General features: G+C 48.0%; 1 protein-coding gene across 2 annotated transcripts in view; it reads left to right on the forward strand.

The window, feature by feature from the left end:
* The window catches only part of acap3b (ArfGAP with coiled-coil, ankyrin repeat and PH domains 3b), a 350,744-nt gene that overhangs the window by 145,088 nt on the left and 178,302 nt on the right, over positions 1 to 27,354 (forward strand). For both annotated transcript variants that reach the window (XM_038821954.1, XM_038821953.1), the window contains exon 2: positions 22,294 to 22,351. In XM_038821954.1, the coding sequence (XP_038677882.1) occupies positions 22,294 to 22,351 (58 nt within the window). The remainder of the gene's footprint in view (positions 1 to 22,293; positions 22,352 to 27,354) is intronic.

A 27,354-nucleotide genomic window follows, 5' to 3' on the forward strand; every position in this document is an offset into this window, starting at 1 on the left:
TTTGATTCTTTGGCAGTCTGCGGACGGTTGCTTTAAGTCAGAGTAGTGCCTGTTCAAGCTGTTGTTGTAGGCCTCAGCATCCTCCAGCCAGGCGGGGAGAAAATACATTCAATGTTCCCCTCCTTAAAAAAAAATCCAATGATTCCGACTGGAAAATATGGACGATGGTGAGGACAAGGTTGGGGTTGTGATGCTTGCTATGGTAGAATAGTGCGAGAACACTCATGCCAATGAAACTTTACCCCATAGAACATAGAACAGTACAGCACAGAACAGGCCCTTCGGCCCTCGATGTTGTGCCGAGCAATGATCACCCTACTTAAACCCACGTATCTACCCTATACCCGTAACCCAACAATCCCCCCATTAACCTTACACTATGGGCAATTTAGCATGGCCAATCCACCTAACCCGCACATCTTTGGACTGTGGGAGGAAACCGGAGCACCCGGAGGAAACCCACGCACACACAGGGAGGATGTGCAGACTCCACACAGACAGTGACCCAGCCGGGAATCGAACCTGGGACCCTGGAGCTGTGAAGCATTGATGCTAGCCACCATGCTACCGTGAGGCCCAATATCGTTCAGGGCAAGAGGGGAGAAAATGTCGGAGAGGGAGAGGGGAATTTCTGCTGGGAATTCTTAAATAAACGCCATGATCCCGATGAATAAAATGCAATGGAAGAGTGCAATTGCGAAATGTAGAAAACGCAGGGGCGGGATTTTACGGCCGTTCCCGCCAGCAGGATCTTCCTGACCCGCCGGCCGTGACCCCTCGCTAACAGTTTCCCCAGCAGAACCCCGTTGACAACAGTAGGATTTTCCCATGGTCCGTTGCGGGCCACCCCACTGTTGCAAAACATGCCGGAGGGGAGGGGTGGGTGTGGGGTCTGAAATCCCATCCATAAATTCTAAAAGAAATATTTGATTCCAAGCTTGACACTTGACAAGTTCCAAATAAATAAATTCCATTTACAAATAAATGGTCTTGCCACTTACTGAAGATATTTCTATCCATGCCTGATAGGATTCCAACCTGAGATCACAGTAACAACACTGGGTGGTCTTTCAGTTAACTATTTTGAGGCTATTTCAATGTTCTTCTGTGCTGTCCTGCTTAATGTTTTACTGTTGACGGGGCAGCTTTCCTAATTCCTTGATGCAAGTGTTATTTTTTGCTGGTAGCTGCTTCCTGGAAGGTCTTGTGGCACAGTAAGTATCTGATTCAGGAAGCTCCAGGTTCGAGTCCCACCTCAGAACGTGATGGCGAGGGAGGTGTGTTCATATTGCAGCCAAAGAGGTTGGGTATGTCAACTCAAGCCAATGGCAGGGAGCAAGAGTGGGAGAGATTGCTGGTCAGCCAGATGATGGCAAGGCAGTTGGAGCCTCATTATCCAAAGCTGTAGACTGCAGCATGCATGGGAAAGTGCACGTTGCCACAGTAACTCGGGCTCCTCGACCAGCACAGTTGCTGCATTGCTTTCCTACACTATGAAAATGTATGCCCTCTAGATACCCATCACTAACCAGTAGGAGTCAGATTGCCCCTCAGCCGACTCTATTTTAATGAAAAGCATCCCAGTTCCTACAGTCTCCCTTTATAATTAGAGAACGGTTATATATCATAGAATGTTTACAGTGTAGAAGGAGGCCATTTGACCCATCATGCACGTGCCAGCTCTCTGCAAGAGGAACTTAGCCCCAGATCCTTTGCTCTTTCCCATACTCCTGCCAGTTTTTATTTCCTTTCAGGTTCTTATTCTGTTTCCCCTTTGAAAGCCACAATTGAGTCTGCTCCCACCACACTCTCAGGCATTGCATTCCAGATCGTAACCACTCAGGTAGCACAGTGGTTAGCACTGTTGCTTCAGAGCTCCAGGGACCCGGGTTTGATGCCTGGCTTGGGTCACTGTCTGTGCGGAGTCTGCACGTTCTTCCCGTGTCTGCGTGGGTTTCCTCCGGGTTCTCCGGTTTCCTCCCACAAGTACCGAAAGACGTGCCTGTTAGGTGAATTGGACATTCTGAATTCTCCCTGTGTACCCGAACAGGCGCCGGAATGTGGCGACTAGGGGCTTTTCACAGTAACTTCATTGCAGTGTAAATGTAAGCCTACTTGTGACAATAATAACAATTATTATTATTAAAAACATTTTCCTTGTGACACCTTTGGGTCTTTTGTCAATCATCTTCAATCTGTGTCCTCCAGTTCGCGATCCTTCCAACAAGAGGAACTGTTTCCCTCCACTTGCTTGGTCTAGATCCGTGGTGGTAACCTGCGTTCTGGGAGGCACATGTGGCCCATGTGGGTTCTGATTGCAGCCCATGAAACATTTTACTGACTGATACCCACGCTCGGGGTTGCCACATTCCGTCCACATAGTTTTTTTTCCTACCAAATGACTGAAGTGAATCGCAAAGGCGAGTGAAGTGAGGTGTGTGCTGATTGCTCACAACATTGACTGTGAGAGCCGTGCGCTGACTCTGTGTCCAACATGTAAACATTTCTTTTGATTTACCATTTGAAGTTGATTACAATTCTATTCACATATAAATAATCACTAAGCATTTTCTATAACTCATTATGAAATATTCAGCGTGTATTAAATGTCTTTAATCGTCTTCATGGGGTCGTGGTTAGTGAACAAGGCCGATTTCAATCTTGCCGCCCACTGAGATGAAGGAGGGTCACTCATGCAGCTCACTCACCAGCCAAGATTGCCCACCACTGATCTAGATCCCTCCAGATAGTGGGTACCTCCATCAAATGTTCCTTCAATCATTGCTCCTCTTAAAGAACAACCCCCTCATCCCCGGTATCATTTCAATAAATCTTGTACCATCTCCGAGATGTATCCAGAGTGACACATCAATCCGCCAGCAATACCTGTTAAGTGGCTGATCTATTTTGAGGCATGGCTATTTTAGAATCAAACCAGTGACAAATGAGGCAAGAGTTGGCAACAGCATCAAAACCATTTGTTTGTGATGAAACCACCTTTCAGAAGGCAAATCCGTTTGTGAATAAATGTGCATGATTAGGCCTTGGGAATGCCTGGAACTGCTCTGCCCCCGTAAGTGCAGGAAGTGTCTGGTGCCCTTGGCGTATTGCCCGGCCAAAGCAATCTGGGTCGAGGTAAGGTCACTTAATTTAAATACAGCATAGCATCCTGAGTCGAGGTAAGGTCACTTCATTCAAATACAGCGAGTGGATTCTTGTGTTGCATTGTGCACATCTTAGAATTTTGACACTTTTTACAGTTCCAATGAGCATGACAGTTAATGGGTTTATGCATATTTATGCCTAATTTTAACACTACCAAGGGACATCTAGGGCGGGATTCTCCCCTACCCGGCGGGGTAGGGGGTCCCGGCGCCAAGGAGTGGTGTGAACCAGTCTGGCATCGGGCCGCCCTAAAGGTGCGGAATCCTTCAGGGGCTAGGCCGGTGCTGGCGCGGTTTGCGCCACGCCGGCCGACGGGGAAGGGGCTTGGCACCATGCCAACCGGCGCCGAAGGGCCTTCGCCGGCCGGTGCGAGTTGGCGCATGCGCGGGAGCGCCAGCATGTGCTGGCGTCATCCCAGCGCACGTGCAAGGGGGGGATCATCTCCGCGTCAGCCATGGCGGAGGACCACACCAGCCGACGCGGAGGAATAGAGTGCCCCCACGGCACAGGCCCGCCAGGTCCCACCGGTAAGGACGTACTCTAATTTATGCCGGTGGGACCGGCAAAAAAAACCGGGCGGCCACTCGGCCCATCGTGGCCGGAGAATCGCCGGGGGTGGGGGGGGGGGGGGGGGCGCTGCTAGCGGCCGCCTACCAGCGTGATTCCCACCACCACCAAGTGCCGGAGAATTTGGCAGCCGGCAGGGGATGGGATTCACGCCGCCCCCCCGGCGATTCTCCGACCCGGTGGGGGGGGTCAGAGAATCCCGCCCTTTATCTCTCCAAAGGGGTATCTAACCTGCCCCAAAGCTGTTTGAGGACCAAATCTAAAGTGCTACCCTACTTTTCCACAAGGGTACCCCACAAAATTCAGGCCTGCTTCTACCAGGTCTAACTGCACATGTCGTATTTCACACAACTGGATCAACGACATTAGACGAGTGGAGGTAGCTGCTGATTTAGATGGGAAGTTGCTTCCAAGAAATGGGGGCAGCTGGAAATGCAACCTGCCCCCATTTCCAACCCCGCGAAAATGGTAGATGCCGTGATCTGGGGCAGGCCTTGCAATTATCAGCTTCTTCTGCCATTTTTTCAGCAACAGAGAAGCTCTTCGTCTTTGTGAAAATCCGGTCCTTGGCATTTGCATCAACATTTGTTCCTTTCGCGTTTGTCATGAGGAAGTCACAGCATGCTAAAGCCATTTGAAATTGTATGAACACTAACTCATTTCTCCAACCCAGCTGCACTCTGAATTAGAAGGGATTCATTGCTCATCCCCAGTTCAGTTAGTCTAATCCACATATTTGGAGAGTTGAAATGCGCAAACTGGACACTGTGCGGTCCAGCAAAACCTGAAGTTAGTTAAAAATCTCTGCAATGCATATATTGCAGGCAAACAAATCCAAATTGGCACCTTTGCTCATTGCTACTGTTTGTAGTGTGCGCAGCTGAAACGTCAATCCCACTTGCAAAAAGATTCACTCTCATTTTAATTTTTGAATTGGAACTTGAAGCAGATGCACTGTGAAATCCTGCTGGACAAACATAATACTGAAATCACTGAGGAGCTCTCAGCCAAATTGCATTCCAGTGAAACGGCATTAATCTTGTTGAGAATAGTGACTGTTTCTTACCACAGACAGAACAAGCAGGGGGATTGTCTAGATGGAGTCATTTTTCCCTTTCATAGTTGATGCACTGTGAGCATTCACTTCTGGGGTCTGTGTATTGCTCATATAAACAGGATATGAAATATAAATCTGGCGTTTTGTGGATATAATCCAGTACATCGCAGGCACTGTTATTTCCTGAGTGTCTATCTAATACCTGAAAAGGCAAAGTGCCGTGATACCAAGGAGACAAAGAAATATTTCTTTGACTTATTCGGAATGCAGGATTAGAAACAAACTTGCCTCTTATCTAACCGCAACAGAGAAAAGCTAGGTCCCAGCCTTCGACAAGAATTACATTAACACTGGCGGCTAACTGAAACAAAGCCAAGAGGATCTCGGATTCGGTAGCCTGGTGTTTTCACAAAGATTTCTGGGTTTTTTTTTAAATTTAAGGGGAGGGTCACGTGGTTTGAGCGCGGGAGCAGTTGCATTTCCATGAACTCTGGCTCTATTTGTCTTTTAACCCTTTATGTAATCCTAATACACATCCCATAATTACTTATTTTTGGGATGTATGACTTGTACTGTGTCCCTGGAAGATCCTGGCTAGAGTTTAGTGCTGATGAGCTGGTTAAATTTTTTAAAAATCAGCCAGTTAATTTTTTTTTTTAAATCCTTGTTTGATTGATGCGGATGGAACTGGCTGAGGTGGGGCCCGGCTTGCATTGGCAGGTTTGCTGGTGTGGGGACACCCATCAGCGGTACTGTCGGCATCAAGGTGATGGTTGCCACAGTGAATGATGTCTCTGGACGATGATCTTCACTCCGTGATGCCATTTTTTGATGCTCACTTTGATGAAGTGCGGAATATCCTGGAGAATTGTGGAATCCTATTATTCGACAGAGCAATTTCCCCGGAAAATGCTCGCCTTCGGTCCTTGAAAATCCTGTTGCATGTTAAGTCCAAAGATGTACGGGCTAGGTGGATTGGTCATACTAAATTGCCCCTTAATATCCAAAGGTTAGTTGGGTTTGCGTGGGTGGGGCAGGGGTGTAGGCTTGGATGGGTGCTCTTTCAGAGGGTCGGTGCACATTCGATGGGCCAAATGGCCTCCTTCTGCCCTGTAGGGATTCTATGATTCTATGTTGCCTATCCCGACCAACCCGGGGAGTAGGGGCAGGACAAGTCGTATTCATGCGGCCGGTGTCTTCTGAGGAGCGGGTGGCAAGTTTCCAACCGAATTTGAGAGTTGGCAGCCATGCTTTCGCAATCTCGATTTGAAGGCCGGCCGTTTCAGTTCTCCCCTTCCCGGTGAAGGTGAAGGCGCTTTGGTCAGTGGAATTTTGGAGGGATCCTGACGGTTGGTCAATGATCCTGTCACGGCTTTGGCCTTTCCAAGCAACATGGAGGCTGTTATCATCCTGCAGTTCATCAGTAATCCTGGACTTTATTCCCCTCCGATGATGCTGTTGATTTCATGTTAGTCGGCGGGATTCTCCGACCCCCCGCTAGGCCGGAGAATCTCCGGGGAGGGGGGGGGGGGGGGGGGCGTGAATCCCGCCTGGACGCCGGCTGCAGGATTCTCTGGCGCTAGTTTTACAGCGAGGGCGGGAATCGCATCGCGCCGGTCGGAGGCTGTTGGCAGTGGCCCCCCCCCCCCCCCCCCGCGATTCTCTGCTCCACGATGGGCCGAGTGGCCGCCCGTTTTCGGCCAGTTCTGCCGGCGTAAATCAAACAAGGTCCTTACCGGCGGGACCTGGCTCTGCAGGCGGCCTGCGGCGTCCTGGGGGGGGCGGATGGATCTGGCCCCTGGGGGGGGGCTCTCGGTGGCCTGGCCCGCGATCGGGGCCCACCGATCTGCGGGCAGGCCTGTGCCGTGGAAGCACTCTTTCCCTCCGTGCCGGCCACTGTAATGGTCCGCCATGGCCGGCGGGGAGAAGAACCTCCCTGTGCATGCGCTGGGATCACGCCAGAACACGCTGGTGCTCCCGCGCATGCGCCAACTCGAGCCGGCCGGCAGACGCCCTTCAGCGCTGGTTGGCGGGGCGCCAACCCACCGGCACTGGCCTAGCCCCATCCTCCGCACCTTCGGGGCATTCCGATGCAGGAGTGGTTCACCCCACTCTTTGGTGCTGATAGGGCCCGCCCACCGGATTCCGGAGAATCCCGCCCATTGTCTTTTTTCCTGAAATGGGTGTGCAATATATGAGCACGAGGGTGAAAGTCACCTGCCATCCTGTTCTGGCAAAATCCATATGAACTGGGTAAAGACATATGCGGTTTGATGTCGACCATTGAGAGGGTAGGGCCGCCCCCTGACCCTCCGCCATCTTCTCCTGTGTCGCAGGTACAGCTCCAACTCGCTTCAACTGCTCCTTTCTTTTTAGACCACTCCTGGTTCACAAATCCATCCACCGGTGGGACACTCTCTCCTTCCCCACTCCTGCACTCTTTTGGTCAACACATCCACCCGTTAGCAGGGGAAATAGTCCAAAAATACCGCCATGAGCTTGCTATCCTGTTGCCCCCCTTTGTGTTTGGGACGTTCCTTCTTAGCCGGGATGTTATGAGAGGCTGAGTGAGGTTTGAACGAGCAGCTTTTTCTCTTTGTCTAATGTTGAGGGCCTGTGCCAGAGGATCATGGGCTTATGGTTCTATCCTGGTCCTTTCTATCCTTGGACCCTCTACTACTGGTAGTTTACTTTTGTAACCTGTCTCGGGTAGCTCATTGGGAGATTCCAACCGATTCTAATCTGAACCTTTTGTACGAATATTTGCTGGTTCTCTCTGTATAAATATGTAGAATGATGATCATTCTGTACTGTGCCTGAGGTTGGGGTTCTGTTACCTCTTGTGCCTGAGGTTGGGGTTCTGTTACCTCTTACGTAAAATAGCCTTTTGGAAATGGATTTCTCACCGATTTTCTCTGTAATTTTTCATCACTTTTATTGTGGGGTTAAAGAATCCGTGATTGGCTCCTGCAAGGGTACAGACAGATCTGATATCCAAGAGGAGGGCGTAACAACGTGTTATTGGTGCCTCTGGTGTTGTTGTACTTGAGGGAAATGTGTACCGGTGCGCGCCCAATCGTGACACAAAGATCTTGGCCGGGATTCTCCCCTAACCGGCGGGGTGGGGGGTCCCGGCGTAGCGGAGTGGCGCCAACCACTCCGGCGTCAGGCCTCCCCTAAGGTGCGGAATTCCCCGCACCTTTAGGGGCTAGGCCCGCGCCGGAGTGGTTTCCGCTCCGCCGGCCGGCTGGCGCCAACGGCCTTTGGCGCCACGCCGCCCGGCGTTGGGCTGGCTAAAAGGCCTTCGCCTGCTGACATCACCACCGGCGCATGCGCGGCAGGGGGGTCTCTTCCGCCTCTGCCATGGTGGAGGCCGTGGCGGCGGCGGAAGAAAAAGAGGCACTGGCCCGCCGTGGGTCAGGCCACAGTGGGCCCTGGCCTGCCCGTACCGCCAATCCCACCGGCACCAGAGGTGGTTTAAACCACGTCGGCGGGATTGGCCTGTCAGCGGTGGGACTTCGGCCCATCGCGGGCTGGAGAATCGCCGCGGGGGGCACGCCGATCGGCGGGGCGTGATTCCCGCTCCCACCGATTCCTGGGTGGCGGAGAATTCCGGCCACGGCGGAGGCGGGATTTACGCCGGCCCCAGGAAATTCCCTGATCCTGCAGGGGTGTCAGAGAATTCCGCCCCTTATCCTGAATTTGTGTGGTCGTTGCGAGCAATCACTACGTGGGAAGGTATGCTCCATTTTACCTGTTTTCATTTCCTTATCCTTCGCTCCTTTGTTCTCTGGTAATGCATATAGAGGCGGCAAGCTGAGCCTAATGACTATACTTGGCCAACTGTTTGCTCTTCTCCTATCCTCTGTATCTATATATGTTGAGACATTTTTGCTACGCTGCATCATTCCTGTGGTTTTGTTACGCTATTTGTTAAAATGGAAAAACTTCAATAAAACATTTTTTTATAAAATTAAGAAAGTCTTTATACTGCCTGCATCATCACAATTAAACTGAGAAGCATCTGTGTAAATAATTGATTCATGCCAATTGGGCAGCATGGTAGCGCAGTGGTTAGCACTGTTGTTCACAGCACCAGGGCCCCAGGTTCGATTCCTGGGTTGGGTCACAGTCAATGCAGAGTCTACACGTTCTTCCTGTGCCTGCGTGGGTTTCCTCCGGGTGCTCCGGTTTCCTCGCACAAGTCCCGAAAAACGTGCTGTTAGGTGAATTGGACATTCTCAATTCTCCCTCTGTGTACCCGAACAGGCGGCGGAATGTGCGACGGGTGGACAGCACGGTAGTACAGTGGTTAGCACTGTTGCTTCACAGCGCCAGGGTCCCAGGTTCGATTCCTGGCTTGGGTCACTATCTGTGCAGAGTCTGCACGTTCTCCCCGTGTCTGTGCGGGTTTCCTCTGGGTGCTCCGGTTTCCTCCCACAAGTCACGAAAGACATGCTGTTCGGTGAGAATTGGACAGTGTACCCGAACAAGTGCCGGATTGTGGCAACTAGGGGCTTTTCACAGTAACTTCATTGTAGTATTGACGTAAGCCTACTTGTGACACTAATAATGATTATTATTATTATTACTGCTCTTCCTGCAGCTCTGTTGCTCTCTTGAATTCCCTGTAAAAAATTAGAACTGTTGTGGAGAGTTGTTTAGTCTGTCGACTGCACAGAGCCAAGGGCAGTCCTACCCACACCATCAAAGGTAATTGAAGTTAACAATCTTGGAGAAACTGCAGAGCAGGCTCCTAGGAGATGTCCCAAATGTTTAGGCTGAAACCTCGGAACCATCTTGGATGAAGAGGGAGGTCTTTGAAGGAAAGATAATTGAAATGGCACCAGGACTGCAAAGCATCACCCTCAGTATCAAGCTTATCTTTGCTGTCAGAGCTACAAACTGACCAGTGGTCTGGCATCAATCCCTGATGTCCCTTTTCTTTCCCAACAATCGTGAAGTAAATGGGGCCTTTTTTCATTTTAAGCCATCTAATATTGAGATATCACTAACGCGTTTCACTCAAGTAGCCACAATAAAATGTATATGATTGTTAATATTATTGTTATTTTCGGTATTTTACTAAGGTGCGTTATTGTTGTATAAAATCAAAATTTCTCAATAAAAATTATTTTTTTAAAAAGTAGCCACAATAAAAGAAGTTTGCGCATGAAGAAACGGATGGGCAGCACGGTAGCACAGTGGTTAGCACTGTTGCTTCACAGAGCCAGGTTCGATTCCCGGCTTGGATCACTGTCTGTGCGGAGTCTGCACATTCTCCCCGTGTCTGCGTGGGTTTTCTCCGGGTGCTCCGGTTTCTTCCCACAAGTCCCGAAAGACGTGCTGTTAGGCGAATTGGACAGTGTACCCGAACAGGCGCCGGAGTGTGACGACTAGGGGATGTTCACATTAACCTCATTGCAGTGTTAATGTAAGCCTACTTGTGACAGTAAAGATTATTATTCTAATTGTTTGAGGTATTACTTCCTCCCGCCTGATGACTTGATCAGTTCAGGTACCTAATGGAGGATGCGCAAGTGTTTGTGTTAGTGCAAACCCCTAAATTGGCTCGCACTGATAAAAAGATGCAGTGTAACTGACCCGCAAAGTAGAAATGCTCTGGCATTTAAGAAATAAATTGTGCCTTTCACAACTGCAGAACGTCCTAACCCTTTACAACCAGAGATCTACTTTTGAAGTGTAATCATTGGTGCAATGTTTAATCACACAGACTGATCTGTAGCACTTTCCTGGTCACATGAAAAACCATATCACATTGTATGATTTAAAAAAAAATAAAGTCCAATTAAGGGACAATTTAGCGTGGCCAATCCACTTACCCTGCACATCTCTGGGTTGTGGTGGTGAGACCCATGAAGACACAGGGAGAATGTGCAAACTCCACACAGTCACCCGGGCCGGGATTGAACCCGGGTCCTCGATGCCATGAGGCAGCAGTGCTAACCACTGCACCACCATACCACCCGATCCCATTGTATAATACATGCATGGAGGAAAACTAGGCAGAGTCAGTTAGTTGAACTCCCTCCCCTAGGACAGAGGTTGTCAGTATGAGTCTTTGAATAATAATAATATTCTTTATTAGTGTCACAAGTGGGCTTACATTAACACTGCAGTGAAGTTACTGTGAACCTCGATACATAATCCAGGTTGAGACTCTAATGCAGCGCTAATGCAATGCTGTTGAGACAGTGCTGTCTGTGGATGCTATGTTCAAGTACCATTGACCATTTTTGGTGGCGCTGGTGGAAGTGAATCACCCTTTGGCACTATTCAAAGAGCAGGGAGTTCTCCCACAGTCCTCCTAACCAACATTTATCATTCAAACAACATCACAAAAATCAAATTGCCCAGTCATTCACCTCGATACTGTTTGTGGGGCACTGCTGTGCAGAATGGTTTGTGTTTTCCCGTGCATCAATCATTCATACCCTCCGAAAAGAAGTGTATGAAGTGTTTTAAGATGATAAGACAATATATTATGAATCGATTTTTGCACAAATAAAGCTGCAATCCACCCAAAAGGGAACAAAGTCCCCTAGCGAGCGTGTTTAGCCACATGTTTCCCGGCACTCTCAGTGCCGAGCAACACACGGCTATTCAACGCGACTGGCATTGAATAAGGGTCCTGAACGAGGAACACACGGCCAAGGCTGCACACAGCCCCAAGTTCTACAATAGGGGGGGCTCCACTCGCCGGTGCTCCCCATTGTAACGAGAGATCGGCCGATCTCTGAGGCCCCCAAAAGATTCCCCACCTTTCCCCCCCCAGCTCAGACGCAATATGAAAGCCACCCCCCACCCCAAAGGCTTCCCCCCAACACCCGTGCAGGGTATCCTCAGCCTGATCGCGCACAGGCAAAAAATGCCAGTATGGCACCACCAACCTGGCACTGCCCATGCCAGCTGGCAGTGCCACGTGGGCATCTTGGCAGTGTCAGGCTGGCACCCAGGTGGCATTGCCAGGGTGCCAGGCTGGCAATGCCAGGGTATCCAGGTGGCAGCAGCAGTGCTAGGCACCATGTTGACCAAAGGGCATGCAGCTGCGGGCCTCCAATCCCCTTGGAGACCCTCATGAGTGCTGTTCCATCTGGTCCCCGTTTGTGGGTACCAAGGCTAAATGGCACTCACCTGACGTCTTTGAGGTGAAGGGGTTTAATCCTAAAGTCTTGGGTACCTCGGGAATCTGCACATTAAAGTAAGGCCTATTGCCTCGCTTTAATATACAGATTTGCCAAAACGTGATCCTGCCCATTGTGGGCAGGGTTCACCTCGTGAGATTGCATTGAATCGCGTGAGGCGCTGTGAGCCGGGTGGATCCTGGGAGCGGGGTCACCCAGCTTTCAATGGCCACGCTGCGCCATGGCTCGCTGCTTTTCCAGCACAGTGTGGTGTAGGATCGTGCCCAAAGACTTGCATTTCAATAGCACCTTACACAACCACCAGACGTCCCAAAGCATTTTACAGCCAAGGAAATATTTCTGAAGTTTAGTCACGGTTGTAAGGTGGTCTTGTGGTGCAGTGGGTAGCGACCCTGCCTCTGAGCCAGAAGTTCCAGGTTCAACTCCCACTCCAGGACTTGATGACCAAGGAAGGTATGTTCATTTATGTCCGAACAGGTTGAATACCACATGTGCCAATGGCAGGTGATAAAAGCAGGAGAAATTTCTAGTCAGCCATGTAATAGAAAGAAATTGGAGCCGCTACCATCACTATCCCAAGCTACAACACCCAAGAGATAGTGCATGTTGCCATAGCAACGCAGAACAGGGGAGGGGAGACGATTCTCCGAGTCCCGCGGCGGGCTGGAGAATCGGAGAAACCGCGCCCCGACGCTGGCGCACGATTCTCCGAGGTGCGGAGAATCGGCGCCATTTGCGCTGGCGCGTTTGGCGCGGCACCGGCCACGGGCCGCTTGAAATCTCCAGCCCGGATGGGCCAAGCGACTGCTCCGACACGACAGAGTCCCTCCGGCGCCATTCACCCCAGTCGCTGCCGGTGGGAACTCTGCGGGTACGCTTGGGGGGGGGCTCTTTCACCGGGGAAGGGCCTCCGATGGGGTCTGGCCCGTGCTTGGAGCCCACCGATCGGCGGGTCGCCTCTGCCCCCGGGACTTCTTACCGGCGCGGCCGGCTCCTGAACATCGACCCCATATTGAGTCGGGGCTGGCGCGCGTAAGAAGTTCCCCGCGCATGCGCAGGATTGAACTGGCCTAACTGCGCATGCGTGGGACCCAAGGCACCGCATCTTTTACGTGCCGAGGCACCGCCCCCGCAAATCGCACCACGCCCCTGCCAGCCCCAGAATAGGGGTCTGGGAACGGGCGCCGATGCCAGAGTAAAACAATCCGGTTTTTACTCCGGCGTCGGCACTTAGACTCCCATTGGGAGAATCCCGCCCCGGACGCCTGGTGTGGATTTGGGACCTGCCTCCTCACCCTGGAGATGATGATGGGAACTGAAGATGGGGAAATCACTGTTGTACGATGAGGGTTTGTGATACTGAATGAGGGATGGGTACTGGCCAGGACAAGGGGATGTCTCCCTTGTTCCTCTTCAAAATACTGGCATGGGATCTCTTACACCCACCTGAGCAGGTGGCTTGACCTCGGTTTTAACAGCCGATAGGTCTCGGCTGGGCAGCACTTCCTCAGTACTGCTACCACCGGAGTCACGGCTGCCACATGTTATACTGTCACATATAGCCTGGGGCCATAATGAATTAGTGTTACCCTAATTCAAGTTCAGGAACAGTCTCCACTCCTTTTGTGAGATACCACAATCAAAATACAAAATTGAGCTTCTACAAATAAGAGTCTAAACATTTCTCTCTCCTTGCCTGAAGTGGTGGCCGTACTTTAGGGCGTGGCCGGTGACACTTACCACATTCCAGCACCTCCTATACGTGACCTGGGCCTGGTCTTACTTTCTAATAACTTGCATTTACATTTGATGTGCAACAGGGAGACTCTCCCATCTTGTCAGCCTGCTGCCTGAGGTGCGTTTGTGTAAAATGGCCGCCCCCTGTGAGTTTGTCCACACGCACTTTGCAGCAAGAGTTACTGGATGGTCATTAGGAGTGGGAACCGCCCAACTATTTGTGTTTTTGCCTTCCTTAGTCCTCCGGCCCAAAATCCCTGCCCAAAGTCAGCGGACCTTTGACCGGGCCGTCAGATTTTCCATCTTTCCCATGATGCCCGGGAACTAATGCCGGTTGGTGTTCTCCAGCTGCCATCTTGCTCTGACCAATACGACTGCCTCACTTTGAGTCAAAGGACCAGAGCGAGTCGTCATCCATCAGAATTCGGTGAATGCCTTTGGTATTTGACTCAACTGTAATGAAAAGTTCTTCACAGAGTAACTCAGCTTTATTTCCAGGGGAAATCGTCCCAATGCCGTTCATGTGACAGGGACCTGTGGCTGTTGCCAACATCCAGAACTGCCTCGGAGTCACCAGCAATTGAAGGTTACCTTTCTGGACACTGCTGCTAGTAATCCAGGGGAAAGACCGTAGGGGCATTTAAAACATGTTGATTTTATTTCTTTGAACACTTTTCCTCACAGAAAATATTAGAAATGAGGGAAATAAAGATTGATTGAGTGGGTTTGGAGGTGAGATGTGGGGAGGAGGGGTGGGTGGAACTGCCAGCACATATCAGAAAATTGCAGGTGCGTGTCAATAGATTTACAGTCTGGGCAAGGATCCTATCTGATCAATATGTAGATGCAAAAGCCCTCCCATACTGCCAGCTTCTGACCTAATCAAACTCATCCTGCAATGAAAAAGTGTGAAAACAAACACCAGTTCATTAAAGGTCTTGGTGTGTCATTAAGGCATTGACATCACAGTTAAATCTTCAGAGTGGTACAATAGCAATGAATAGACTAACTGTTTACTGATGTAATTTGTGCAAATAGGTTTGAGCAATTAAGTCACATTTAGAATAAGCAGCACGTATAATTGCAGTATCTCTTTGTACTCAGTGCTGGAGAATACACTGATCTATAGCTTTTCTTTGGAGTTAATGGCCTGTCCGTGCTCATGAAACACAACAAATGTTTTCAATTCACCAGAGGTAGCATTAACTGCAATGAATATGGCAGTCCACATTGGGTAGTTGTAAGATGTTGGATTTTAAGCAATGAAACATTTTTTCGGACGATCTCTTCCTGCAAGGACGAGCTGAGCTCGTTAGTGCAGGAAATTAACTGAAGTGAGGCTTCAGCGGGACGTTCCTTATCAAGGCCAAAATGAAGCAGAGTCCCATTTAATAGGGTCGTTCCCGGTGCTGCAAGTGTCGGAAAACGCCCCGTTAAACGTTTCCATTAAATCGCGCCGGTTATCTTAAAATTGGAATCATGGTACTTACTCTTAACCCGATAATGGACACGCAGAATGTACCCCCCAAAAACATTCTGCTGCTGATTCCAATTTAATCTAATTATACTCTTCTTGAAAAGTGAGGAATGTTTTGTGCGATGATTCCACTTCAGCAAGTGGAATGAGTAGAATTAGCGAGTAGGCTTTCAGAAACACCAAAGTGTTTGTCCATCTAGTCATTAAAAGTGGCAAAAAAAACTTTGTTTAACAGTCTGTTGAGAATAAAATGGTTTTACCTTCCAAAAAATGGACAGCTTGTAGCTCACAAAATCTTCTGTTCTCATTTGCTTTGTAGCTGACATCTGTCACAAGTGAGATAGAAACCTGTGAGGAAGTCTCACAAACGCCCACTAACAAAGACTGCATAAGAGATTTGAAGAAACGTCTGTAAGAAAATGGATTAAATGCTTCTGGGTTGATTCAAGATCTATTTTGTTTCAGTATCTTGTGTGGTGATAGCCTCACTGTAAATACACAAGGGGTTAATGTAAATACACTACAACTAAGTAAACACTAGAGGGAGCACCGGAGATGTCATGATATGCAAACATGCAGCTAATGAACACCTAGACTAGGACACAACCAATGAGCAATCAAGACACCCAGAGGTGAAACTACCACAAGGGGGTCTTACACAACCCATATATAAGGACAGGGCACACATGCTCTGTCTCTTTCCACAGGCGATACTTAGAGAGTAGGACAGGGGCAGATCAGAAGCATCACACCCACCACGTGGCTTAGAGCAGACTGGTTAGTTAGACTGAGTTACTATAGCAAGATTAGCAGGAGAGTCGAACTCATAGAGAACTGTGCTAATGGTTCAATAAATCACATTGAACTTACTTCAAAGTCTGGAGTATCTTTTGGTCAAAGCTGCATTGAGTTGCAGCCTGTGTTATCCCAGAGTACATAACACATCTTGCTTTGCCATTTGCTTCTGTGTAAATAAATCGAACCGCTAATTTAGCCGGTGCGCAATGGTCTGGTGATGTGTCACTGTAAGGTGCTTGGAGAACATTGCAGGCGCCCAAAGTATTCTCCACTAAGCATTTGTTACCAGTAATTCCCCAGTGGTTTATGGTAGATGATAAGCCTCAGTTAAGTTGGGCGCAAGTGAATCTGTTCGTTATAAATTCTTAAATCTAATTTTTAATCAGGTTGCTCGGGAATCTGCTACATTAACAAGCAGATAACATCATGAAAGATGATTTTAGTTTAGTTTTATGAGTGATGGGCTACCCCAGTGGTTTGAGTAGTTACATCTATGCTCTCCATTGCTCTGGTGGTGGGCATTCTTTCAGCTCCCAAGACTGTCACCGCTGAAACCTCTCCTTTGCTGTTTTTTCGACTAAGTGTCCACTCAGGCGGGGAAAGCGGCCTGCAGTCCGCCGGCTCCACTGCTTGCTTTTCCCAGAATAATTTTTGACACGGCCAAGGTACTGACCCTTTCCCTCCGGAGGGCTGTACTTACCTGTGGGCCCTCGGTGGGTTCATTTCACCAGGTCCCCATTTGTCAAAAGCAGCTGTCAACCTCGCCAAGGTGACGTCACATCGACGACAGGGAGAGGAATCCAAACGTGGGGGTGTAATGGAGCGGGGAAGCCCACTGATGACATTGAAATGTATGGCAATGGCGTTCCTGACCTTTCGTGGTGGGACCCCATTATGCCATTGGTTGGGGGGGGGGGGGGGGGGGGGGGGGACTATCGCTTCAGAAAATCATACCGCCAGGAATCCACTTTTTTTCGCTCCACCGATATTTTGCAACCCCGACTCCATTTCCACCCGCGGCAAACGGGGGCATAAAATCCCGGCCCATCTCTTTCAATTCTCCTTTCCGATGCTCAGGAAACCTACCCGTCCTAATCTCTTTTTGTGGTTCGTGCGAAGTGCCTCAGGACATTTTGCTATGTTAAAAGTGCACATAATCTCAAATTGCTGTTGCGCTGATTGTTGTAGAACTGAGAGGTACAAGTCTGCCATCATTTTAGTAGAGATTATCTCTACAAATATGAGTTCCGCTGGGTGCCGAGAAGAACAGAGAGCCAGCTGCTGGCAGTAATGAGGCTAAAACCAATGTGGATCCATTCTTTGTAATACCACAATGATAGGGTTTTGCAAACATTATACTGCAAATGTTTATGTTCCTACTGTTTGATATAGAAGCACACTTATTGCAGTTTGCATTTACTGTAAGGTTCATCAGTCTAAAGTGGTTTAAAACCCTGAAGGTTTTTAATTTGCTCTAGCAAAGTAACTGTGGTTTGGCCAACCTTAGCCTCTGTTCTTTAATCATATCAAACCACATCCGTGTTTGCAATGACTGTGGAAGAGTTTGAAGAGGATTCCAGAATCAGCTTGTCCATCTGTCCTCATTCAGAGTCACAGAGTCATCGAGGTTTACAGCATGGAAACAAGCCCTTTGGCCAACTTGTCCATGCCGCCCAGTTTTTACAACTAAGCTAGTCCCAATTGCCCGCATTTGTCCCATGTCATCCCTCTATACCCATATTACCCATATGACTGTCCAAATGCTTTTCGAAAGACAAAATTGTACCCACCTCTACTAATGCCTCTGGCAGCTCGTTCCAGACACACACCATTCTCCGTACGAAAAAATTTCCCCTCTGGACGCTTTTGTATCTTTTCCTCTCACCTTAAACCTATGCCCTCTAGTTTTTGACTCCCCTGTCTATGGGAAAATGTGTTGACTATCTACCTTATCTATACCCCTCATTATTCTATAAACCTTTATATGCTCACCCCTATGCCTCCTAAGCTCCAGGGAAAATACTCCCAGTCTATCCAACCTCTCCTTATAGAGTACTCATGCAGCATTAATCCTAACATGGTAACTGTCAAGTTTATTTGAACAGAGTGAAATAGCAAGCGCCTTATTTCAACACTCCAGACAGTTTTTTAAAAAACTATTTGAAAGGCAGGCGATTTCAATGCCTTGAAAGCGCCCTTTGACAGTTCGAATGTGTCAATCCACTTTTTTGCACTTCTGTGTTCACTTTTAACAATCCCAAAGGCACTTGAAGTCTCCCAAGCTGTTTCGAGGAAGCGGTGGGCCCAAGTCCCATTTCGCCGAGAACAGAATTTCTAACTTCTAAGGCACCTTTCCTCTGGGTCGAGTTTTGGGGCTGAGAATTGACCCATGAATATTCAAGCCCGGGTACCATTTTTAAAATCAAATTATGATCCTGTGATGAGCCTTCGGACGTTTTACTACCTTGAAAGCACTTTCAAAATTCAAGTGGTTGCATATCTGTTCCCCTCAGCAATTGTCATCACTTTAAACTGCAGATCCCAATTTGATGCCGGTATCCATTTTAAAGTGACACTTGTTGACAACACACAGTTATACTAGAAGTGGCGCACTGGTATGTTAGCATGCACACTTTCAAACTAATCTGGTCAGGATGCTGGTTACCTTTTTTTTGAAATGCTGACTGTTGCCAGCTCTTTATTAGCATCTACAACAGGTGGCCTGATCATTTTAAAATGGTGGCTCCCACTGATCCCCAGCATGAGTCATGCCCTCAGGAAATTGGAGCAAAACAAGGGTGATTTCAAGGGTGTAATCTCATCTAGGATTCATGCAGCGATTGTGCACCTTGCTCGTGTTTCATGATGTCACCTGAACCCTTTCATTAGTTTATTACCTTTCAGTGGTTCCCAGGTGGGGAGTCATTATGCTTAATTTAATGTTTTCAAAGGATTAATATATGTCAGCTTTGGCAAAACGCCCATCTGGCTTGAACTTGGTCACATTTTACATCGGAGCTGCTTGGTAATTGTTAACATGACTCCCCGGAGTTAACCGAGACAGATCAGATCCCCTTTAAAATCTACCTTTGAGTGGTCCTCTACAGAATGGACTGCAGAGTAATTGATTCCCAAAGCAGCTTCAGTGACAGCAGGTGGCTGCCTCCTTCGAGCAGCAGATCCCATGGGAGCAGGCATTATTAGGAATCTTGCACCTTTCCTCTTCAACCTAAATGTGATTAGAAGGTATACTGCTTTTTAGCAATGGCTCACCAATAAAGCTGTTCTCTGATATTGGGGCTACGTCCCCACACCCGCGAGAAAATGGGTGCAAATCACTCTGGACTTTCGTGGAGAAAGTCCAGAGTGATTCTCCGTTTTGAAAGGGACTAGCAGGGCCCTGGGGTAGTCCTCGCAGCTCCGGCTGCTGATACGGGGCCCTGTACCTCCAGCCGCAGGTCCACGCATCATGGCGGACCTACACAGTGGGCTCTACCCGACAATATAGGACCCCCCCCCCCCAGATCACGTGCGCCCGCCGATCGGTGGCCCCCGATCGCGAGCCTGGAGGCCCCCCCTCCCCTGGTGACGGATCCCTGTGGCCTCTTTCAATGGCCCCCGACCGGCGCCGTGTCAACCACGCGCGTGCGACTGCCGGCGATTCTCCAGTCTCCGGAGAATCGCGGGAAGGCGTCGGACCCGATTGTGGGTCTGACGCCCCATTCTCCGCCCACTTGCCAAGCACGATTTCAACGCGGAGGCTCGAAGAATCCCGCCCATAATTCTGGGTGTTTATACCCCTCATCCATTTCTGGTTAATTTAATGTTGCTTCCCTGTTGCAATTTCCAATATTTCTACCGTACACAAGGGGAGTTTGCTGAGCACAAATTGGCTGCCACATTTCCTACATTACAGCAGTGACGATACATTAAATTTACTTCATGATTGTAAAGCACTTTGAGGCGTCCAGCGGTTGTGAGACGCACGATATAAATGCAAGACTTATTTTCCAATTTGAGATTTTATACAGTATTGATGGTATACTCCGCCCTGTAGGGGACATTCGTTTTGTTCGTGGGATGTAGGCATCACTGGCGGGACCAGCATTTATTGCTCAACTCCAATTGCCCTTGGGACAATGTTGGTGACTGTCAACTTGAATTGGTGGAGCCTGTGTGGCGTAGGTACACCGGCAGTGCTTTGAGGAAGGGAGTTCCAGGATTTTCACCTGGCGACAGTGAAGGAAGTCAGGATGGTGAGTGGCGTGGAGAGAACTTGCAGCTGGGAGTATTCCCATGCACTTGCTGCCCTTGTCCTTCTAGGTGGTAGAGGTCACGGGTTTGGAAGGTTCTGTCGAAGGAGCCTTGATGAGTTGCTGTAGTGCAGCTTGTAGATGGTACACACTGCTGCCACCGTGCAGCAGTGGTGGAGGGAGTGAATGTTGAAGGTGGTAAATGGGGTGCCAATCAAGCGGGCTGCTTTGCCCTGGATGATGCCAAGCTTCTTGAATGTTGTTGGAGCTGCACTCATCCAGGGAAATGGAGAATATCCCATAACACACATGATTTGTGCTTTTAGATGGTGGACAAGCTTTGGAGAGTCGGGAAGGGAGTTACTCTTCACAGAATTGCCGGCCTCTGACCTGCTCTTGCAGCCACATTATTTTTATGGTTGGTCCAATTCAGTTTCTGGTCAGTGGTAATCCCGAGGATGTTGGTATTCAGGGATTCAGCGATAGTCATGCCATTGGATGGCAAGGGGGCGATGGTTAGATTTTCTCTTATTGAAGGTGGTCAAATTAGTACAGTTCAGGAAGGGAATCCACACTGCTTAGCTTCAGTGCAGCCAGAAATTAAATCAGGACCTGGATCTTGGATTGTAATAATCCAAAATCCGAGCTTCAGTGGAAAAGTGGTATTGTGAAATACCATGAACATGGTGCACAATTCAAACACCTTTAGTATCAGACATTTTAGTCATAGATAGTTCTCAGTGTTGCCACTGGAGTACCAGCATGGCACTGCCCTGGTAGAGATTTTGATAGCTCTGTCATTACACTATCTGGCCTAACAGCACAGCCAGCTAAACCGAGGGAAAATACGCAGGGTCACAAATGTTTTTCACACTGGTGTATAGAGAAACACATCTCACTGTGTATTAATTTTCTTATAGAACCGAAACCAACTCAGGGTAGAAGGAATTATGCACTTTAATGGTCAGGGTATCATATTCCAATGTATCATGTGGAGGAATTCCAGATACCTTGTCTTAGGGTCTGAATACATCTTTTAGAGCCCCTGGGCAGGATTGTCTCCTTGGGTTCGGACCCCAGCAAGGGCCAAATGAAAGTCCCAGTCCTGCACTGTGTGGGGAGCAATCATCAGGCAGTGATTTTCTCCGAATTAGTGGCAAGAGAGGGCCGACCTCACATCCAATTGAGGCTGGCAGGCTCGCTCTCGAAGTTGGAGGAGCAATAGGAGGCCTTCCATCACAGAAGTAGCAGCAGGAGAACGAGAAAGTCCCTCAAGATGGATGTGCCCTCTCTCCAAATTTCGTGAAATTTGAAATGAAAGTGTAAGTAGCCGAGTGACCATTGTGGAGGGGCATCACAGGGCGGTCTCTGGCTGCAGCTGAATCCAACCAATCCCCACAAGGAGTCTGAGTTGCTATGACACCGTGCGCCTTTGCATGCACAAAGTCATGAACAGTGATGGCAGAGGCTCCAATCTTCTAATATAAAGACCTTTAATGAGCTACCTGTCATTTGTGGGCGGATAGCCCTCCTGTCACCAACCCCCACCCTCCCGTTCCTTCTCTGGAAAAACGGCCTGTGGTGCCAGCAAACTGCCACACCAGCCGGTGGCAAATTTCCATGCCTGCCCGCCCACCTCCGCACATACCCTCATCGGGCATAAAAATCCTGCCCCATCTTCTCTGACAAAAAGCTGGGATGAATAAAACGGGGTAGAATGCAGGTAGAAAACAAATGTGGATGATTGATCCTTATTTGGTGCTTTAAGGGTTGTTCCAATCCAAAAATTGGGTTTGTAAAACCTCTTCCTTAAGGCTGTCATAGATCCTCCAGTTCTCCGTTTCAATGACTCAGATTCCACTGTAAGAATTGGAGAACCAAATTATTTGCATCAAAATACATGTATAACATTTTGGTGCTGCAGACCTAGCCGAATTCAATACATCAAAACCAGTAAAACCTAACGAAATGCTCAAGAGATGTTTTGATGCAGTAGGGGGAAAGAAAAATCTTATTGTAAAATGGTGCATGTTGATGTTGACTGAGTTGCTAATATTTTTGTCTTCGTTGCAGGGCGACGATTGAGGAAGTGGAGACTGATGTCGTGGAAATCGAAGCAAAGCTAGACAAGGTGAGTGACTGCTCACACACTAATCCAACTGCTCCACTGTAACCTTACATTTACAGAGCACTTACACAGCAAGGCCTTTTACAGGTCTTATGGCACAGTGGGTAGTATCCCTGCCTCCGATTCAGAAGCTCCAGATTCGAATCCCACCCCAGGACTTGATGGCCAAGGAATGTGCGTTCATAGTGCGGCCAGATAGGTTGAGGGTGTCAACCTGCAAATCCTTCCAACAAGCCAATAGCTCTCAGTAAGAGAGGGAGAGATCCTGGTCAGCCACTCTGGATGTGGAGTGGAGCCCCTCAAGCTATAAACCTCTGGCGACAGACAAGCGACCTGTTCCGGGAGTTACTAGCTATGGAAATGGATGAAAGTCTGCATAAGTGCACCTGTAGGCGCAGGAAGAGAATTGGAATTAAGCATTTTAATCCGAATCTGGCGTTAAATTTAAAATGGGTTTACTCCTCAGATCTTCCCTTCAGGTCTAGGGACACTGTCTCCTTGCTGAGGGGGTTCCCACCCACCTAGCATCTCAGCCATTTTTCACGTGCCAGTCTGTATAATGAAAATAAGCAGCCTGTTCAATAGTTGAGGGGCACTATCCGATCCAGTCCTCAAAAACAATCAAAAAGAATGCTTTTGCCATTTTGTAGTTCAGAGTGAGCAGTACGGGATGTTCACACCTGTATACTCCAGTACCCATCACCCCATAGTGATTGGGAACAAGCTGCCTGATTGACTTTCATTCGCCCCAGGATCCAGGGACACACAGTCAACCATATGGTCTCTGTTGCCCATCGAGTGAGTCAGCAACTTCAGCACAGTGTTGTTTAGTCTCGCACCAGGCAGTGTATTTAACACCTTCGTCATCGCAGAAGCTGTATTAGATTCACTCTCCAATAAATAATCCTGCAAATCCATCAGGTTTTATTCAAGTGTCTTGCAACCTGCTCAGATCACAGCATGATTCCAAAATTGAATCTGTTAAACTGAATGTTGTTCAGCTTTATGCATCAGGCATTTAAGTGGGCGATGATTCAGAATTTCGCAATAGTGTGGGTCCACTCCAGGATAAGGAACATTTCCAAGAAATTACCTCATGTTCATTTCTACAGAATTCCAAATCCTGACAGGATGCATCAGTCCCTGAACCTTGATTCAGACGGAAAATATCCCCCCCCCCCCCCCACATTTATTTGATGCTTGTTGCTCCATACATCAAACCAACTTCAGCTCAAGTTTAGAAATCTAGTCACAGGCCTGAGTGGTGGACTGGTCTTTACTTAGGAACTAGGAGCAGAAGTAGGCAATACAGCCCTTTGAGCCTGCTCTGCCATTCAATCAGATCATGGCTGATCTCTTCCTGGTCCCAAATCCACTTCCCTACCTGTTCCCCATATTCCTTCAACACGTTTTTAAAAATAAGAAATATACCTATTTCCTTCTTGAAACCAGTTAATGACTCAGATTCCACCGCACCTGTGGGGCAGCGAGTTCCACAAATTCACCACACTCTGCGGGAAGTAGTTCCTCCTCATCTCAGTTCTAAATCTACCGTCTCTCAACCTATATCTGTGACCTCTCATTCTAGGTTTCCCTACAAGGGGGAACATTTGGTCTCCGTTTACTTTACCTATCCCTTTTAGTATTTTATGTAACTCAATCAGATTCCCTCTCATCCTTCTAAACTCCAGCGAGTATAAGCCCAAACTGTTCAATCTCTCCTCATACGTCAACCCTTTCATCCCCGGAATCAATCTGGTGAACTTCCTCTGAACTGCCTCCAATGCCACCACATCCTTCCTTAAACAAAGAGATCAAAACTGGACACAATACTCCAGATGTGGTCTCATCAACACCTTATACAATTGCAACAACACTTCTCTACTTTTACACACCAGTCCTTTTGCAATAAACGCTAATATTTCATTTACCTTTTTAATTACATGCTGTACCTGTGAACTGACTTTCTGTGATTGATGAACAAAGATCGCAGATCCCTCTTCCCAGACGCATCTTGAATCTGCTTTCCATTTCGATAAGAATTTGCCTTTCTATTTTTTTGGCCAAAATGGATAACCTCACACCTACCTGCATCCGCCAAATTTTGGTCCAATCTCCTGGCCTACCTATAGCCGTCTGTAAAATCTTTATCTCCGCTTCACTGCCTGCTTTCCCACCTATTTTAGTATCAACCACAAATTTAGCCATGTTACACTCCGTCCCCTGCTTGCAGATCAAATATATGTCATTTGTCGGATTAAAATTCAACTAAGACTGAAAGGATGAAAGTTCTGTCTGGCTGTGAAAGTCTTGTGTGAAATGGTTACCTCTACCCAATCCTCAGTCAACATGTGTCCCAACTCAAAATTGCCTCTATCTGGCACTCAATTGCTTCCTTAGCCAGGGAAACCATATGATGGAAACTGGAAGAATATCCGTTGCTGTAAGAAACTGTCTTAAATTTGAGGTTATGCATATTGTTGGGTAAGACAGCGGAATCTTTACTCTCAATCTAACCGTGCTTGATTTGTCCTGGGGCGGCTGGAAGCTGATACTGATGCCCAAAGTTGAAATGCCCCATTTTGCAGCCGACGATTAATTTGAAAAAGAATTTGAAATCAAATACATGCAAAATAATGTATATAACATTTTAATTTTTCATCTGGGCTGATTTCTCGATTGATAGACTGAATAGGTTGTGGTACAATTAAATTATTACAGCACAGCGATAGGCCGAATTTGTCAGGGGGTAGAAAACCACATGTAATTGATTTGATGGGCCGAATGGACGACTCTGCCGGTGGGACTCTGTCCTGGCTATGGACAGTTTCCCCCAAAATGCTTGCCCTGCACTAACGTGACTGATTTGTTTCCATGGTGAAATCTGTACAATTAAATGCCTGGCATAAACAGTTATGGATGACATAATATTCCCTTTGTGTGTGAACATCAAAGAAAATTGTGAACTGTTCTCCAATTGAAACATTCAGGATTTCATATTCGCCACCTTTGTTTGGAGATTGCATCCTGAAAATCCTTGAATGAAACAGCGTTTCCTTTAGCTCTTCCTCCCAATTCTCTCTGCTATCAGTTCCGAGTCTGCGGGATATTGAGGCTGGCTGCTCTCTCATACATTGCTCCAACACATTTTTTAAAAATATGTTCCCTGAGGTGAGAGCCATCGCAACTGGACCCGATGTACATCTCACCTGACGTGTTCACGTGCTCGATGCACGCTGCTGCAAATTCATCTCTCCTCGATCTTTGCTGTCATCCGGTCTGAGAAGAAGCGCCCAAGCCTCTTCTCCGCGAGGCAAGTCCCGCGCACTGGCCAGACAGAGGATGACATTTTCGCTTTTTAAAAAAAAAAGTCCTGTGCCACATAAGGACAGAACTGTTTCAGTTTCCCTTTGGCAGGACTGAATAGGCCAATGCATTAAAACACTGTTCTTTTGCCTCTCGGAGCCAGTTTGAATCTAACCCATAGAGAAGGGACAATGGGCGCTGTTCTCTTGAGAAATGAGACTTCAGTGAATGAGTTTGAAGAGCCTCGATTCAATGTACTTAGCAGTCCTCACGCACTAATGTTTTCCCACATCTGACAGCCACTTTAATTCGACAGTTCTGCTCAGAAAAAGTATGGGACATTTAAATGCTGTTTGCATATCAGGAAAATGGAAGTTCAGGCTGCGAATACTAAGTCAAATTGACAACAAAGCCGTTTGAGGTTTATTTACCAAGACCCACTTGATGCTGTTTCCATTAAAGAATATATAAGCTGCTCAGGCAGGCAACGATGAGGTAATGCTCTGTGTGCTTCAACAGAGCCTACGTGCTTAAGGACAAGAGTATACTCGAGCAATGCGGTTAAGTGATATGTCCTGTAATTATTGGGGTAAGGGGCGTTCTGCAGCTAGGATTGAAGCTGCAGGCCACAGGCAAGCCTTTTAGTTAAATTAAAAGGCAGAGAAGCAATTGGCAAACAATGGCTGCTTAGGGTTGGTCACACAGCAGTAAGCACACCAAGGAGTGAGGTGATGTCATGCAGCTTTTGAGCGTGAGGACCAGGCAGCTTGCAGCAGCCTTCTGAGCCCACAGATTAGTTAACCAATGGAAGCTGATCTTGGAGATGGTGAGTCATGTGTCAAAGGTTGTCATCTACCTTTGCAGGGCGAGAATACGATACTACACAATAGCTGTGATTCTACATTATTGGCACACATTGAATTGTGAGGCAACGTTGAACAATTGAAAGAATTTAAAGCAAGAAAGAGGTTGATTTCTCTCACGCCTCTCAAGGCCTCAGGAAACCCAAAGCATTGTCGGGCAAATAAACTGCTTTTTGAAATGTAGTTGTGGTGAATGTAATTCACACTGTATTGTATGGTATTGTGTCCTTGTGGGCTCAGTCTGTGAGCTGTTGCGCGGTTCTGCCCATAGGGGGAGATGAGGAGCTTGTACAGGGCTCCACCCTCGGCTCCGCCCATGGCCCCTCCCACTACCGGAAGTATAAAGTGCTGCAGCCGTGTGAGCCTGCCCTCAGTTCTTCTGGTCGCAGGCAGGCTCAGTTGTAAGACTATTAAAACCACAGTTTATTTCCAATCGTGTTCCGAGTGAATTGATGGTCACATCAATAGTCACTGTTGTAATTTAGGGAATGGTATCAACCAAATTGTGCACAGCAAGCTCTCACAAGCAGCAGTGCTATATGTGATCAGTTTTTGTGATGTTGGCTGAGGGATAAGTATTGGCCAGGATGCTGGGGAAAACACCCCTGCTCTCTTAATTGCCACGTCCCTGTTCATACACTTGATTTGTCGTGATGCTGAGTTTGAGAGGTCAGAATGGTGTTGGAGACACCAGCCAGCGTGTCTTCTTCTTGTTTCTTGCAGACCTTTGCAGAAAAAAATATTTTTCAGCTTTCAGAATGAACTTTCGAACCTATGTCTGTGTCTATTGCCAGTCACAATAATCAGGGGCTAGGGATGGCATTCACTAGGGTTTCT

Source organism: Scyliorhinus canicula, chromosome 16 (assembly GCF_902713615.1).
Source record: "Scyliorhinus canicula chromosome 16, sScyCan1.1, whole genome shotgun sequence".
Lineage (NCBI taxonomy): Eukaryota > Metazoa > Chordata > Chondrichthyes > Carcharhiniformes > Scyliorhinidae > Scyliorhinus > Scyliorhinus canicula.